The sequence below is a fragment of the Cyclopterus lumpus genome, chromosome 9 (genome assembly GCF_009769545.1).
Source record: "Cyclopterus lumpus isolate fCycLum1 chromosome 9, fCycLum1.pri, whole genome shotgun sequence".
NCBI lineage: Eukaryota > Metazoa > Chordata > Actinopteri > Perciformes > Cyclopteridae > Cyclopterus > Cyclopterus lumpus.
This window is the reverse complement of record NC_046974.1, coordinates 19,743,817-19,761,423: the sequence shown is the minus strand read 5'-3', so window position 1 is coordinate 19,761,423 and position 17,607 is coordinate 19,743,817. Positions and strand designations below refer to the sequence as shown.

General features: G+C 43.1%; 1 protein-coding gene across 1 annotated transcript in view; it reads left to right on the top strand.

Annotated features, from left to right (window-relative positions):
• The window catches only part of ipo11 (importin 11), a 100,017-nt gene that overhangs the window by 53,794 nt on the left and 28,616 nt on the right, over positions 1–17,607 (top strand). Inside the window, exons 23-27 of the mRNA XM_034541826.1 lie at positions 14,238–14,317; positions 14,414–14,494; positions 16,176–16,271; positions 16,650–16,763; positions 17,243–17,364. Coding sequence (XP_034397717.1) covers positions 14,238–14,317; positions 14,414–14,494; positions 16,176–16,271; positions 16,650–16,763; positions 17,243–17,364 — 493 coding nt within the window. The remainder of the gene's footprint in view (positions 1–14,237; positions 14,318–14,413; positions 14,495–16,175; positions 16,272–16,649; positions 16,764–17,242; positions 17,365–17,607) is intronic.

Genomic DNA, 17,607 nt, shown 5'->3' with positions numbered 1-17,607 from the left:
ATTGATGCTGCTGAGCATCATTAAGTTTGAATCATTAGAGTAGACCTTAAATAGCCCAAGTTCGGGTGTAAGTGCAAGTGCATAACTCATGACAGGACTAAAAGTTCATCAGTTTTTACTTTAAAAATGTAAAGAATAGGGTATGCAATCATACGTATTATATTTATATTTAAAATATTCTAATGACAGTATGGACAAACAGGTAAGGAATAAAAAAAACTACAGGTTTTTAAATACACGTGTGAATAAAAACGAAAAACAACGGCATAATGTGAGCTTGATTCACTAGTAATAATTTACCAGCAATTGCATGCAAATTAAATGAAAAAAGTATTAGTTATAGGTGCAGATGAAATGTCTGCATCAAACCTTTAACGAAAAAACTTTGATACGTACTTTTAGACTATGGAGAAAGATTCCTCTGAACATAACTCTTAACTTTGAGAAGACACCGTTGTAATCACAATGAGACAAAATGTGAGCACAGCAAATCCATGCAATGAAGATGTGCATATTGATTTTCCTAAGGTCATGGTTCTTGCCGCTCTCCTGCCGTAAAGCAAACTGTCAGTGATGATGAACTGGTGGGTGCACAAAATACCAACAGGTTCTGATGACTAAAGCAGTCTTTCGTGAAAACGGCCGCATGGCTGCGCATGTTAAATACAAACTGAAACATTCTGGTTCCCTTAGATTGCACTAAAGTTTCAGAAAGTAAGAAGTACGTCTCATCAATGGTCAAACGGGTCTCGCTCTTTGAATGCATCGACGTGCTGTCACAAAAGGAGGAAAAGCAGCTGAGTCAATAAAAACATATCTGTGAAAAGTGTAAAAAAAAATTTTAAAAAAGGGAGAAAAAAAATAAACAAACATCCGTTGAGGGCTTATCCCATCTGTTGAACAACCATCACCTGAAAACAAGCGCGATGCTATTTCCAATGACAGCGCCTGCTCTACACTTTGTGACACGATGTGCACAAACAGCAACTGTGATTCTTGGACAAATGGTGAACAATAATGAAGAAAGTAGATTTTTCCTCTGGGTTATTCTTGACTGGTCCACCAGCGAGGAGCTCTCAACAGTGAGTAACAGCCAGTGCCCAACTCAACACTTCCCCGTGGATCACATGCCTGCAGCTGTTCCACAGCTTTGTGTCTCCAAGCAGATTTCAAGTTCTACTGTACAGCTACATAATACTGTACAGCTACATAATACTGATCCACATTAAGCTATAGACAAAGTAAGTGTTAGAGATACAATATTCAATGTTGCAAGTCAAATAAAACTGATATACAAATGGCATTAGCTTATTAAGACTACTAGTATTCAAAGTTAGTTCCATCTCCAAATATTGTTCCACCTCCTGTCATGACTCCACTAGAGTGTCTTGCTGTGTATTCAACATCGCAAAGTCCTGAATAAAAATACATTTAATTATTACTCCTAACTGTTCTACACTTAAGCAATATTCTTTCTTCAAAAAGTCCAGTAAAAGCTTAGTCGTAGACCTCTTCTGATCCTTCCTCCAGATAACATGTTTTCTAATGACAGAAAAAAAAATACAACTTAAAAACAATAATTGCAAAGTTTGTAAATAATGACTATCAAGAGACAGACCCAGTTATCAGGCAGTCACATTTAATCAAATATTTAGGCTACATTGTTCTCTAAAAAGACCGGGGCACCCTCCCGCCGCCTGCCGACTCCATAGTTCTCCTGGAGACTTCAACGCTCACGTGGGCAATGACAGAGAAACCTGGCGGGGCGTGATTGGGAGGAACGGCTTGCCCGATCTGAACCCGAATGGTGTTTTGTTGTTGGACTTCTGTGCTAGCCACAGTTTGTCCATAACGAACACCATGTTCGAACATAAGGTGGCTCATAAGTGTACCTGGTACCAGAACACCTTAGGCCGGAGATCAATGATCGACTTTGTAATCGTATCATCTGATCTGCGGCCGTATGTCTTGGACACTCGGGTGAAGAGAGGAGCAGAGCTGTCAACTGACACCACCTGGTGGTGAGTTGGATCAGATGGCGGGGAATCGGCTAGAGAGACCTGGCAAGCCCAAACGTGTAGTGAGGGTGAACTGGGAACGTCTGGCAGAGGATCCTGTCCGGGAGGTCTTCAACTCCCACCTCCGGAAGAACTTCTCACAAATCCCGAGGGAGGCTGGGGACATGGAATCCGAGTGGACCATGTTCAAAGTCTCTATTGTGGACGCGGCTGCTCGGGGCTGTGGCCGGAAGGTCATCGGTGCCGGTCGTGGCGGCAACCCGAGAACCGGTGGTGTACACCGAGGGTGAGGGAAGCCGTCAAACTGAAGAAGGAGGCCTTTCGGGCCTGGCTGGCCCAGGGGTCACCTGAAGCAGCTGACGGGTACCGGCGGGCCAGAAGGGCTGCAGCGGCGATGGTCGCGGAGGCTAAAAACTCGGGCATGGGAGGAGTTCGGGGAGGCCATGGAGAAGGACTTTCGGTTGGCCTCAAGGAAGTTCTGGCAAACCATCCGACGGCTCAGGAAGGGAAAGCAGGGTCTACCCCAGGCTGTTCTCAGCAGGGGGGGGAAACTGCTGACCCGGACTGGGGACATCGTCGGGCGGTGGAAAGAGCACTTTGAGGAACTCCTAAACCGGCCAACATGTCCCCGGAGAGGGGGCAGCGCCAGAAGACTTTGGGGTGGATTCACCCATATCCCTTTAATAAATAATTATAAATATACCATAAGGGTAAAAGAATAATTATAAGATAAGTCATTATGATTCAGGTTAATCCTACAATTGGATTGAAACGTAGAAATTAGGCTACCCATAGTCTGCCTGGCTGGCTGAACACTGGGGGTTAAGGGCTCTAAAGACAGACTAATGTGTGCTGTTAAGGGCTACGGACCTCTTTCAATTTCAGGTCCGATTGTATGAGAAAGTAAATGTGTCATACAGCACTTTATCAGCCAACGGTGTCGTAACCAATTGCTGTGTGAGACCAAGGATGGGGGCTTAACAAAGGATTTCATGCCTGTCTATGTCTGTGATAACCATATCTCAATGGCAAAAACTGAGCGTCACAAAGCCTTGATGAAAACATGCATCACCATTCAGGGAAAAGTTTATCATGAAAGCCCACAGTGACTCCTCTGAACCGCGTCAAGAGCGTCACGTTTGGTGCTCAGTCTTCCTCGTCAGCCTACCCGACACATTTAGGTGGAGATAGCAGCCTAATTTGTGATGACCGAGGCAAGAGAAGAATATACTTTATCTCATAATGTAAGAAGCTGGTTCTGGCACAGAGCATTTTAAATAGCCACCCTTTGGGTACATTAGTTAAAACTCAGATTCACCCTAAAGATTTGCAAAGTGCTTTATTGTGAATATCTGGAAAGGGGAAATTGTTTTGGTGTAAATTGTCCCGCTTTACAGGCAACAGTCGAAAAAACGTTCACAATTACCCTCTGAAGATGCTTTTGTTCTCGGCACTGTAATCCACTATAATTGGACGCACAAACCCATAGAAGCAAAGATGTGTCACGCCGCTGATGACAGGATCAAAACAACGTCAATAATTTGTATGCCTCTCATTACAGACCGGTCCAGAGAGATGGTAAATCAGATAAACGAAGTGCCCAATAATCTGTTGGATAACATGTATGGAAACCCCAATTTGTGTGTGTGTGTGTGTGTTGTGTGTGTGTGTGTGTGTGTGTGTGTGTGTGTGTGTGTGTGTATGTATGTATGTATGTACACACACAGCAGCACACATCTATCTGTGTGCTGCTGTTTGTTGATTTTGTGTAGCATATTCCAGCTATAGGGAAACAATCTGTTATCTTTATCAAACTTTTAAACAGCGGCTAATAATCTGTGTTGTTCCATTTAGTGCCACAGCCCTCCCAGATGAGGATGAGTCCACCAGCTATACTCCACAAAAACAAACAAAAGCTGAGTAAATAATTTGTCTCTTCACTTCCCCCTTATTTGCCCCGGTGCCAGCTGTGCTGACGAGGTGCTATCCACTTCTATGCCAGCTCAAAGCCCCATCTGCAGACAAATGAATGACAAACGCTTCCCACCTGTTGTCAGACGGGAGGAGGGAGAGCAGAGCCAGCGAGGACAGCTTTCTCCTCTCTGGTTGAGTGATGTTGTCCATGCGGTCAACCCACATCTCGATCACACTGCCCAACAACTGGTCCATCTGATGGGAGAGAGAAGGTTGGAGGAGGCGATGTGGACAGAAGGGAGGAGAGATATCGCGGGGTTAATATAAAGGAAGAAAGAGGAGATTCAATATTTAAAGAGAGATCAACAGAGTGACATAAACAGTGTTTGACAACTCATGATACAGTACACTGAAAGATGTTAATGTTGTAAAGTATGGTAACGATATTGTCATAAATAAAGGCAAAACTGACATTCCCCCTTTTGGTCTGCCTCATTTACTTGTCCTCTATTGCCAAAAAAAAGAGAATTTTGTTTTTGTTTTTGTTTCATGCTAAAGGGGGTACAGCTCCAAACCTTAATTTATTACATTTGCAATTCCTCGACTCATTACTCCTCCCCCGTTCAGAATGATTCCCTTTTAAGAGGCACTTTGCAGGTTATGTCTCTCGCACAAATCTCAAAAGGGACGGAGCTGAGTGGACAGATATGAAGGGCAGACATCGACGCTCACCTTCTGGCTGCACTCGGAGGCCATTTGAGTCAGCAGGGAAGAGAAGAAACTGGAGTTCTGGAGCAGGATGCGGCCCATGATTCCTAGGTAGGTAGACATCACCACTGGATACCTCTGATGAGACACACACACAGACACACACAGACACACACACACACTGAATTGTAATCTTTCATGCGGCTGCAGAAACAAAGGCTTTTACAAAAAGCGCCATTGTCATTAAGCATGAGAAGATCCACTGACACAGCAGAATCCTTGAAAGGCCCGTGACCCTTAACTGAGCTGAAAGATCAATAAACACCACTATATATTCTCCGCAATAATTATATTATCCGTAACGAGAAAGGACAAACTGAAAGTACACGCAGGAAGAAGATGGAAAATGAGTGAAAAATGCACCGTCGGCACTATAACGCACCATTACAGGTTTGTCCTTTCTATTATCCCGTCCAGATCTGTGCAAGATGTTCAGGCTAAACTCACCTCGCCGTCCACAATGCCTCTGAAGACAGCTGGCAGCAGGGGCTGGAAGATGTGGGCTCCCAGTACGGGGCTAACCTTTAAAGCTATCTCTACCACCTGCCGACACAGGGAGAGGGAGGATGAGAGTCAACAGAGTGGCAGTTAGGAAACAGTACAACAATATATAAGCATTTATATTATCAATAGCAAGGAGAGACAAGAGGAACCGAAGTGGAGAACTCGGGCCAGAGAGGGCGTGAGCCAAAAGAGGGGACGGTAAGGGTCAGGCACAGGCACAGGCACAGGATGATGTCAAGACAAAGAGTGGGAGGACGCACAGGGATTAAAAGGGAGTTAGCAGGAGCTGCGTCTTTGAGAGATTTTAAAAGACTGTAATTTCATTTAAGGGTCTGAACTACAGTATGTGGCGAGAAATTTAAATGAGCTCTCCGTGAGGCATTGAAGCTGAACTAAATAGAGAATACTCAAGTTCTACAGCTAAAGCAAGGCAACAGCCGGAATATGAAACATGCAAGAGTAAAATATTAATTCAGAGGCACTTTCGGCATTCTACATACGGTATGAGGATGTGCGCTCAGCTGTCACGTTATAACGTGTGCCTTGCTAAAAATGAAGGCAATCCACCGTAACACAACAGCAATTCATCCCACCTTCATGAAGTGTATAATATCAGAGAGGTTCAGTCATATATGTGCTTGCTTTGAGACCTCCGTCATATATACATGTAGCCACATAAACTAATCTTAAAAGGGCAGACTAGAAAACAAGTAAAAGATAATTCCATCATCATTAGGCTTCCCATGAGTAGCCTGTAACATAAATCCAGACCACGGCAACGCTGATGTAAAACTGTAACAATACAAATGACATTTTTGCAAATTAAACCATCAAACGGGAATATTTAACTCAAAGGTCAGCGAGCAAACTCGAAGCACGGAGACAGCGAGAGGCTATATCTGTCTCGCATAATTAACTTTTCATAGAGACGCATGCCGATTACTCCGATCCCTCTGTTCTGAGGGAGCCCATGTGTGGGGAGCTGCAGTGTGCACATGTTGTGTAGGTTGACAGGTTTATTGTCTGCTGGCTCTTTTCCCAAAGAACAAAGGATTAGCAGGAGCCAGATGTGCCGTAATGCCACTGAGCTTTGCTGAGATAAAGCTCTGTGGTCTTATGATCGTTCTGCATACATGCTCAAGCACATGTGCACACCGTCACATACACACACACACACACACACACACACACACACAGCAAAGTTAGACTACACCAAAAGAAACGACAATTTAAAGACTGATATCTGTATTCTTATGATTGTCATTTAATTCTCATCTAATCTTTTTATATTGGCAGCGATGCGAATGTGTGACCGTTGCAGCACTTTTTCAGTAAAAGGTTTGCGGATCCTCTTGACCCAGAAAAGCGTCCGTCTGAGATAAATGGGTGTATAGCAAAAGCTACAATAAGCTATTTTAATGAGTTTCCTTTCAGCAAAATGCTCTCGAGTACATTTGAGTTCCGTCGAATAAACAGTTAAGTGTTTATGTTTTATTCAATTCTGTTCAATCATTTTGTAAAGCCCAATATCACAAATTTGCCTCAGAAGGCTTTAATATCCGTGCAGTATACGACATCCTTTGCACTTGGACCCTCGCATCGGGGAAAAAAGGGACCCTTAAGGAACTTAAGAAGGGAGGAACTAAGAGCGAGAGCCAAAGAATAAACAGATGTGAGATACGTAGTTCTGTGTGTGAGAGGGTTGGGTTGACGGTACCTTGAGCACTTGAACCTGTCCCTCATTCGTGACGTCTTTCAGCAGATTGCAGAAAGACCGACACAAAGATTCTGCATAGTTCTGTGGAGAGAAAAAAAATGAATTGAGCATGTAGAAGTCCTTTACAATGTATGTGGACTATATGCCAGTGTAAAAGTGTGTGTGTGTGTGTGTGTCTCACCTGCAGAAAGTCTGTGGCAGACAAATATAAGTAGGCATTAACGATCTGAAAGCAGGTGCGCAGGTTCTCGGAGCTCAAGTCTGAAACAGCACATCAGATGTTTCACTTTAATTAACCAAATTGGGGAAAAAAGGGTTGAGTGTATGGATGCAGGCAGGGACCGAAAAAACCCATCCGAGTCGGTCAAGGCTGTTCTAAACACATTCAGACTGCGTTTCATACTGGATGGTGAAATACTCCAACTGAGCGCAAACCTTTTCTTACTTAACATGTTCAGAATTGTGTTAATGATGCTCTAAAATCCCTAATTCAATCCACGGGGACTGTACTGTAGTTGTGCTCTTGCATGCTGAAAGGGTATGAAACCAACAAGAAAAAGGAAAGAAAACAGACTGATTTATTTTATTTTTATTTTTCAACCACGCAAGGTTCCCATGATGCAAACAATGAGCATTGTGGCAACAGCTTTGTACGCCTTATCTGCCAGCATTAATGAGAGGTTATGAGACTATTAAAAAGCTAAATTATTAAGCATGTTGTTGCCTCTGCAACCTCATTATCCCAGCATTAAATAGTATCCACTTCGTCTCTGGTGTTTGTCTGACCTTTGCCGTGTTAGTTCATGATAACACAGACAGTGAAGCCTCGCATATCACTTCTGGAGGAGACATCGTCTAGGGAGTACTTTTGCACACTGTGGTGCGTGATGAGGATTTGGAAAATACACGCACACAAAATGTGTGTTTATTTATTCTCAACAGCAGCAGGGAAGAGGTTATAACTCATCAGGCTGCATTTAAACAGGATTAAAATAGAATCAACAGTAGAGACAACCACTCACGCGGACAACGATGGGTGTTGTAAAAGAGGAACAAAAGAGGCCACAAGAAGCTCAGCAAGTGTGACATCAAAAACCATTCACTCAAATAGAAATATGGTAATGTATTAGGGTAACACTTCCAAGGGCATAGCACTTTGGACCATTAGCAGAGAATTATCTGCAAGAGGCTGGAGTGCAAAGATTTACTTCTAACCAATAAGTGTGAGTGAGTGAGTGAGTGAGAGTGTGTGTCTCACCTGCAGAAAGTGTGTGTGTGTGTGAGATTGGATACAGTCCATTTGAGCTTGTTCAATTAAACATAACTGATTCAAGATGTTAATGGCCTCTTGATCCACGGAGCAGTTAGAAACCAAACCTCACGAGCAGGTGTGTAAGTGGACACTGAGTGCACGATTTGCTGCTCAGAATATCAATGGCTTTCCTTGCTCACACGGAGGCACGTTTTTGTTGTTGTTTTTTTTTTTTAAAGTAATTGCACTTGCTTGTCAGGCAGCTGAGCAAAAGTAGAGTTCGCCACAGGACAACGGGATAAAACACGACAAAGACGAGCAGTTTTAAACACGTTAAGCATGGTCCGGTTTGCAAATAGACAGCGTAGATGAGAGCGAGCAGGACGTGAGCAGAATGAGGCGGCCTAAACACACAGCGCGACTAACACAGTGGGGTAGAGGGTCAACGGTAATGTGGGCAGGCATGGTAAACGGACTAAAACACCTGGAAGAGTGTCTGCGCGGCTCTTGGAAATACAGACAAACACGCAGGCATGGTGAGAGGAGAGGGGACAGAGACGGCTGAATGACACCCAGGATCTAAGACTAAAACACACCCCTTACTTTTTTTCAATTTGCTCTTTACAGGGGAGCACCTTTTGTTTTCTTTGCAATAACGCTCAGCTCAGAATGCAGCAAAGGAGTCCCAAGATGACTCTCAGGGGGTCACCAGATGATTAAAGGGATGACGGAAAAATATGTATATGTTTTTGACTTTTCTACAAGTATTGTTTTTTCTTCTTGTGATATATTGGATACTTCTACAAGCCTCTAATATTCTTCAAATAAACACTCCTGGGATGAAAAGAAAGAGAAGAAAAAAAAGACCCTTCTTTTGATGACATCGCCTCCTTTAAACGAAAAGGCACTCCAACAAATGAGGCTGAAAATGTGTGCGGCTGAAGGAGGGCCGTGACGCATGCTTGCTTCCCATGTCCTATGGAGCGTGTCCATTTCAATCTAGCTTGCTCTATCCTTCTTATTTCTCTCTCATTCTACTCAGTTTTTTCCCGTCCTTTTATTATTTTGAATTTAGTGAGGCAGCTGCAATAACAGTAAACAAACCTCTCATGCCTCTCATGACTACAGGATCTAAAAATCACATACACATATATATACATACATATACATATATTGAGCTACTGTTGCTATGGCCACCGAACCTTTCAGTTAAGGTGTGTTCACTGCAGCGCGAATAAAAAGAGTGTATGCCTGCTTATATTTTGAGCGCTTTCTTTTAAAAGCAGATTAATTATTTCAAACTCAGCGTAAATGAATATATGAATAGAACAAATTCCCATGACTTTTCCAAAACTTTCGGGATTTAATTAGTTTCAAGGACTTTTACAGGCCTGGAAATAACCATTTTAAAATTCCATGACTTTTCCAGGTTTTCCATGACTGTACGAACCCGATAGAGATAGACATAGAGAGATTTCAGGCAATATCATATGGCTCATTGACCAGTGCACACTTGAATCTTAAGATGATCTCTTTTTGCGGTTCATGAAATATGAAGAGACCTGAAACCTCCAAAGCATTAATACGGTCAGTCTAATGCGTTGTTCCGTCTTTTTATTCGACAGCACCGAAATGTTCACGGTTCCCGACGCTCTCTCCAAAGCCAAAGTTCCGAGCAAACTTCTGAATCCCAGTTTCCATAAAGCACCTGAACCTCATGGAACTTTTCTTCCTCGTCATGGTTGGGAGAAGAAGTCACTGGGTGAGTTAGCACTGCAGGTCTTGACCACGCTCAAACCAATGCCGGTTCATACGGACGATATTAATGTGGATGTATGCAACAAGACTTCTCAGCCATCCGTCAGCCACACATGAAGTAACGGCAATAATGTCTGCCGCCATCTGTGCAGGTACACAATGCATTTCAGGGGCTATTAAATCAGCCTACATCGAATACTAAACACTGTTAACATAGTGGGGCACAACATTGCGCTGAACTCAAATTGGTGACAAAGACGAGTCCAAAAACAAGAAGGATAAAGAAACAACCAAGAGTGATGGTCTACAAAAGTCAAAGCGACACCAATTGTGCACTCATGCAACTGCTCTGATGTTTCCACCGCCGTTCTGTGCGGTATGGACTGGATCACGGGCGCTGAAATGTAGGGCTCATATGCAACATATGCTTTCCTGTGGTCGGGCCAGGCTGCTCATTTTACAGGGAATAAAACAGAGGCGACAGATTGCTGTAACGGTGTGTGAACAAGGACACGCAGTGTCATCAGATTAGGAAAGCATGACAGAGGACAAGAATAAATTAGCACGGTTCTGTGTCTGCCAATACGGAAGTGGGTGCATAATAGTGCGCGCAACTTTTTGAGTAATTTTATTTGATTGAGATGTTGCATATCAGCACAGCGTCACCTCTGTGTGTGTGTGTGTGTGTGTGGTGTGTGTGTGTGTGTGTGTGTGTATGTATGTATGTATGTATGTATGTATGTATATATATATATATATATATATATATATATATATACATACATACATACATACAACATACATACACACACACACACACACACACACACACACACACACACACACACACACACAGAGGTGACGCTGTGCTGATAATGCAACATCTCAATCAAATAAAATTACTCAAAAAGTTGCGCGCACTATTATGCACCCACTTCCGTATTGGCAGACACAGAACCATGCTAATTTATTCTTGTCCTCTGTCATGCTTTCCTAATCTGATGACACTGCGTGTCCTTGTTCACACACCGTTACAGCAATCTGTCGCCTCTGTTTTATTCCCCTGTAAAATGAGCAGCCTGGCCCGACCACAGGAAAGCATATGTTGCATAGTGGAGCCCTACATTTCAGCGCCCGTGATCCAGTCCATACCGCACAGAACGGCGGTGGAAACATCAGAGCAGTTGCATGAGTGCACAATTGGTGTCGCTTTGACTTTTTGTAGACCATCACTCTTGGTTGTTTCTTTTATCCTTCTTGTTTTTTGGACTCGTCTTTGTCACCAATTTGAGTTCAGCGCAATGTTGTGCCCCACTATGTTAACAGTGTTTAGTATTCGATGTAGGCTGATTTAAATAGGCCCCTGAAATGCATTGTGTACCTGCACAGATGGCGGCAGACATTATTGCCGTTACTTCATGTGTGGCTGACGGATGGCTGGAGAAGTCTTGTTGCATACATCCACATTAATATCGTCCGTATGAACCGGCATTGGTTTGAGCGTGGTCAAGACCTGCAGTGCTAACTCACCCAGTGACTTCTTCTCCCAACCATGACGAGGAAGAAAGAGTTCCATGAGGTTCAGGTGCTTTATGGAAACTGGGATTCAGAAAGTTTGCTCGGAACTTTGGCTTTGGAGAGAGCGTCGGGGAACCGTGAACATTTCGGTGCTGTCGAATAAAAAGACGGAACAACGCATTAGACTGACCGTATTAATGCTTTGGAGGTTTCAGGTCTCTTCATGTTTTCATGAACCGCAAAAAGAGATCATCTTAAGAAGATTCAAGTGTGCACTGGTCAATGAGCCATATGATTATTGCCTGAAATCTCTCTATGTCTATCTCTATCGGGTTCGTACAGTCATGGAAAACCTGGAAAAGTCATGGAATTTTAAAATGGTTATTTCCAGGCCTGTAAAAGTCCTTGAAACTAATTAAATCCCGAAAGTTTTGGAAAAGTCATGGGAATTTGTTCTATTCATATATTCATTTACGCTGAGTTTGAAATAATGAATCTGCTTTTAAAAGAAAGACGCTCAAAATATAAGCAGGCATACACTCTTTTTATTCGCGCTGCGAGTGAACACACCTTAACTGAAAGGTTCGGTGGCCATAGCAACAGTAGCTCAATATATGTATATGTATGTATATATATGTGTATGTGATTTTTAGATCCTGTAGTCATGAGAGGCATGAGAGGTTTGTTTACTGTTATTGCAGCTGCCTCACTAAATTCAAAATAATAAAAGGACCGGGAAAAAACTGAGTAGAGAATGAGAGAGAAATAAGAAGGATAGAGCAAGCTAGATTGAAATGGACACGCTCCATAGGCACATGGGAAGCAAGCATGCGTCACGGCCCTCCTTCAGCCGCACACATTTTCAGCCTCATTTGTTGGAGTGCCTTTTCGTTTTTAAAGGAGGCGATGTCATCAAAAGAAGGGTCTTTTTTTTCTTCTCTTTCTTTTCATCCCAGGAGTGTTTTATTTGAAGAATATTTAGAGGCTTGTAGAAGTATCCAATATATCACAAGAAGAAAAAACAATACTTGTAGAAAAGTCAGAAAACATATACATATTTTTCCGTCATCCCTTTAATCATCTGGTGACCCCCTGAGAGTCATCTTGGGACTCCTTTGCTGCATTCTGAGCTGAGCGTTATTGCAAAAGAAAACAAAAGGTGCTCCCCTGTAAAGAGCAAATTGAAAAAAAGTAAGGGGTGTGTTTTAGTCTTAGATCCTGGGTGTCATTCAGCCGTCTCTGTCCCCTCTCCTCTCACCATGCCTACGTGTTTGTCTGTATTTCCAAGAGCCGCGCAGACACTCTTCCAGGTGTTTTAGTCCGTTTACCATGCCTGCCCACATTACCGTTGACCCTCTACCCCACTGTGTTAGTCGCGCTGTGTGTTTAGGCCGCCTCATTCTGCTCACGTCCTGCTCGCTCTCATCTACGCTGTCTATTTGCAAACCGGACCATGCTTAACGTGTTTAAAACTGCTCGTCTTTGTCGTGTTTTATCCCGTTGTCCTGTGGCGAACTCTACTTTTGCTCAGCTGCCTGACAAGCAAGTGCAATTACTTTAAAAAAAAAAAACAACAACAAAAACGTGCCTCCGTGTGAGCAAGGAAAGCCATTGATATTCTGAGCAGCAAATCGTGCACTCAGTGTCCACTTACACACCTGCTCGTGAGGTTTGGTTTCTAACTGCTCCGTGGATCAAGAGGCCATTAACATCTTGAATCAGTTATGTTTAATTGAACAAGCTCAAATGGACTGTATCCAATCTCACACACACACACACTTTCTGCAGGTGAGACACACACTCTCACTCACTCACTCACACACACTTATTGGTTAGAAGTAAATCTTTGCACTCCAGCCTCTTGCAGATAATTCTCTGCTAATGGTCCAAAGTGCTATGCCTTTGGAAGTGTTACACTAATACATTACCATATTTCTATTTGAGTAAATGGTTTTTGATGTCACACTTGCTGAGCTTCTTGTGGCCTCTTTTGTTCCTCTTTTACAACACCCATCGTTGTCCGCGTGAGTGGTTGTCTCTACTGTTGATTCTATTTTAATCCTGTTTAAATGCAGCCTGATGAGTTATAACCTCTTCCCTGCTGCTGTTGAGAATAAATAAACACACATTTTGTGTGCGTGTATTTTCCAAATCCTCATCACGCACCACAGTGTGCAAAAGTACTCCCTAGACGATGTCTCCTCCAGCAGTGATATGCGAGGCTTCACTGTCTGTGTTATCATGAACTAACACGGCAAAGGTCAGACAAACACCAGAGACGAAGTGGATACTATTTAATGCTGGGATAATGAGGTTGCAGAGGCAACAACATGCTTAATAATTTAGCTTTTTAATAGTCTCATAACCTCTCATTAATGCTGGCAGATAAGGCGTACAAAGCTGTTGCCACAATGCTCATTGTTTGCATCATGGGAACCTTGCGTGGTTGAAAAATAAAAATAAAATAAATCAGTCTGTTTTCTTTCCTTTTTCTTGTTGGTTTCATACCCTTTCAGCATGCAAGAGCACAACTACAGTACAGTCCCCGTGGATTGAATTAGGGATTTTAGAGCATCATTAACACAATTCTGAACATGTTAAGTAAGAAAAGGTTTGCTCTCAGTTGGAGTATTTCACCATCCAGTATGAAACGCAGTCTGAATGTGTTTAGAACAGCCTTGACCCGACTCGGATGGGTTTTTTCGGTCCCTGCCTGCATCCATACACTCAACCCTTTTTTTCCCCAATTTGGGTTAATTAAAGTGAAACATCTGATGTTCTGTTTCAGACTTGAGCTCCGAGAACCTGCGCACCTGCTTTCAGATCGTTAATGCCTACTTATATTTGTCTGCCACAGACTTTCTGCAGGTGAGACACACACACACACACTTTTACACTGGCATATAGTCCACATACATTGTAAAGGACTTCTACATGCTCAATTCATTTTTTTTCTCTCCACAGAACTATGCAGAATCTTTGTGTCGGTCTTTCTGCAATCTGCTGAAAGACGTCACGAATGAGGGACAGGTTCAAGTGCTCAAGGTACCGTCAACCCAACCCTCTCACACACAGAACTACGTATCTCACATCTGTTTATTCTTTGGCTCTCGCTCTTAGTTTCCTCCCTTCTTAAGTTCCTTAAGGGTCCCTTTTTTCCCCGATGCGAGGCGTCCAAGGTGCAAAGGATGTCGTATACTGCACGGATATTAAAGCCTTCTGAGGCAAATTTGTGATATTGGGCTTTACAAAATGATTGAACAGAATTGAATAAACATAAACACTTAACTGTTATTCGACGGAACTCAATGTACTCGAGAGCATTTTGCTGAAAGGAAACTCATTAAAATAGCTTATTGTAGCTTTTGCTATACACCCATTTATCTCAGACGGATGCTTTTCTGGGTCAAGAGGATCCGCAAACCTTTTACTGAAAAAGTGCTGCAACGGTCACACATTTGCATCGCTGCCAATATAAAAAGATTAGATGAGAATTAAATGACAATCATAAGAATACAGATATCAGTCTTTAAATTGTCGTTTCTTTTGGTGTAGTCTAACTTTGCTCTGTGTGTGTGTGTGTGTGTGTGTGTGTGTGTGTGTATGTGACGGTGTGCACATGTGCTTGAGCATGTATGCAGAACGATCATAAGACCACAGAGCTTTATCTCAGCAAAGCTCAGTGGCATTACGGCACATCTGGCTCCTGCTAATCCTTTGTTCTTTGGGAAAAGAGCCAGCAGACAATAAACCTGTCAACCTACACAACATGTGCACACTGCAGCTCCCCACACATGGGCTCCCTCAGAACAGAGGGATCGGAGTAATCGGCATGCGTCTCTATGAAAAGTTAATTATGCGAGACAGATATAGCCTCTCGCTGTCTCCGTGCTTCGAGTTTGCTCGCTGACCTTTGAGTTAAATATTCCCGTTTGATGGTTTAATTTGCAAAAATGTCATTTGTATTGTTACAGTTTTACATCAGCGTTGCCGTGGTCTGGATTTATGTTACAGGCTACTCATGGGAAGCCTAATGATGATGGAATTATCTTTTACTTGTTTTCTAGTCTGCCCTTTTAAGATTAGTTTATGTGGCTACATGTATATATGACGGAGGTCTCAAAGCAAGCACATATATGACTGAACCTCTCTGATATTATACACTTCATGAAGGTGGGATGAATTGCTGTTGTGTTACGGTGGATTGCCTTCATTTTAGCAAGGCACACGTTATAACGTGACAGCTGAGCGCACATCCTCATACCGTATGTAGAATGCCGAAAGTGCCTCTGAATTAATATTTACTCTTGCATGTTTCATATTCCGGCTGTTGCCTTGCTTTAGCTGTAGAACTTGAGTATTCTCTATTTAGTTCAGCTTCAATGCCTCACGGAGAGCTCATTTAAATTTCTCGCCACATACTGTAGTTCAGACCCTTAAATGAAATTACAGTCTTTTAAAATCTCTCAAAGACGCAGCTCCTGCTAACTCCCTTTTAATCCTGTGCGTCCTCCCACTCTTTGTCTTGACATCATCCTGTGCCTGTGCCTGTGCCTGACCCTTACCGTCCCCTCTTTTGGCTCACGCCCTCCTCTGGCCCGAGTTTCTCCACTTCGGTTCCTCTTGTCTCTCCTTGCTATTGATAATATAAATGCTTATATATTGTTGTACTGTTTCCTAACTGCCACTCTGTTGACTCTCATCCTCCCTCTCCCTGTGTCGGCAGGTGGTAGAGATAGCTTTAAAGGTTAGCCCCGTACTGGGAGCCCACATCTTCCAGCCCCTGCTGCCAGCTGTCTTCAGAGGCATTGTGGACGGCGAGGTGAGTTTAGCCTGAACATCTTGCACAGATCTGGACGGGGATAATAGAAAAGGACAAACCTGTAATGGTGCGTTATAGTGCCGACGGTGCATTTTTTCCAATCATTTTCCATCTTCTTCCTGCGGTGTACTTTCAGTTTGTCCTTTCTCGTTACGGATAATATAATTATTGCGGAGAATATATAGTGGTGTTTATTGATCTTTTCAGCTCAGTTAAGGGGTCACGGGCCTTTCAAGGATTCTGCTGTGTCAGTGGATCTTCTCATGCTTAATGACAATGGCGCTTTTTGTAAAAGCCTTTGTTTCTGCAGCCGCATGAAAGATTACAATTCAGTGTGTGTGTGTGTGTGTCTGTGTGTGTCTGTCTGTGTCTCATCAGAGGTATCCAGTGGTGATGTCTACCTACCTAGGAATCATGGGCCGCATCCTGCTCCAGAACTCCAGTTTCTTCTCTTCCCTGCTGACTCAAATGGCCTCCGAGTGCAGCCAGAAGGTGAGCGTCGATGTCTGCCCTTCATATCTGTCCACTCAGCTCCGTCCCTTTTGAGATTTGTGCGAGAGACATAACCTGCAAAGTGCCTCTTAAAAGGGAATCATTCTGAACGGGGGAGGAGTAATGAGTCGAGGAATTGCAAATGGTAATAAATTAAGGTTTGGAGCTGTACCCCCTTTAGCATGAAACAAAAACAAAAACAAAATTCTCTTTTTTTTGGCAATAGAGGACAAGTAAATGAGGCAGACCAAAAGGGGGAATGTCAGTTTTGCCTTTATTTATGACAATATCGTTACCATACTTTACAACATTAACATCTTTCAGTGTACTGTATCATGAGTTGTCAAACACTGTTTATGTCACTCTGTTGATCTCTCTTTAAATATTGAATCTCCTCTTTCTTCCTTTATATTAACCCCGCGATATCTCTCCTCCCTTCTGTCCACATCGCCTCCTCCAACCTTCTCTCTCCCCATCAGATGGACCAGTTGTTGGGCAGTGTGATCGAGATGTGGGTTGACCGCATGGACAACATCACTCAACCAGAGAGGAGAAAGCTGTCCTCGCTGGCTCTGCTCTCCCTCCTCCCGTCTGACAACAGGTGGGAAGCGTTTGTCATTCATTGTCTGCAGATGGGGCTTTGAGCTGGCATAGAAGTGGATAGCACCTCGTCAGCACAGCTGGCACCGGGGCAAATAAGGGGGAAGTGAAGAGACAAATTATTTACTCAGCTTTTGTTTGTTTTTGTGGAGTATAGCTGGTGGACTCATCCTCATCTGGGAGGGCTGTGGCACTAAATGGAACAACACAGATTATTAGCCGCTGTTTAAAAGTTTGATAAAGA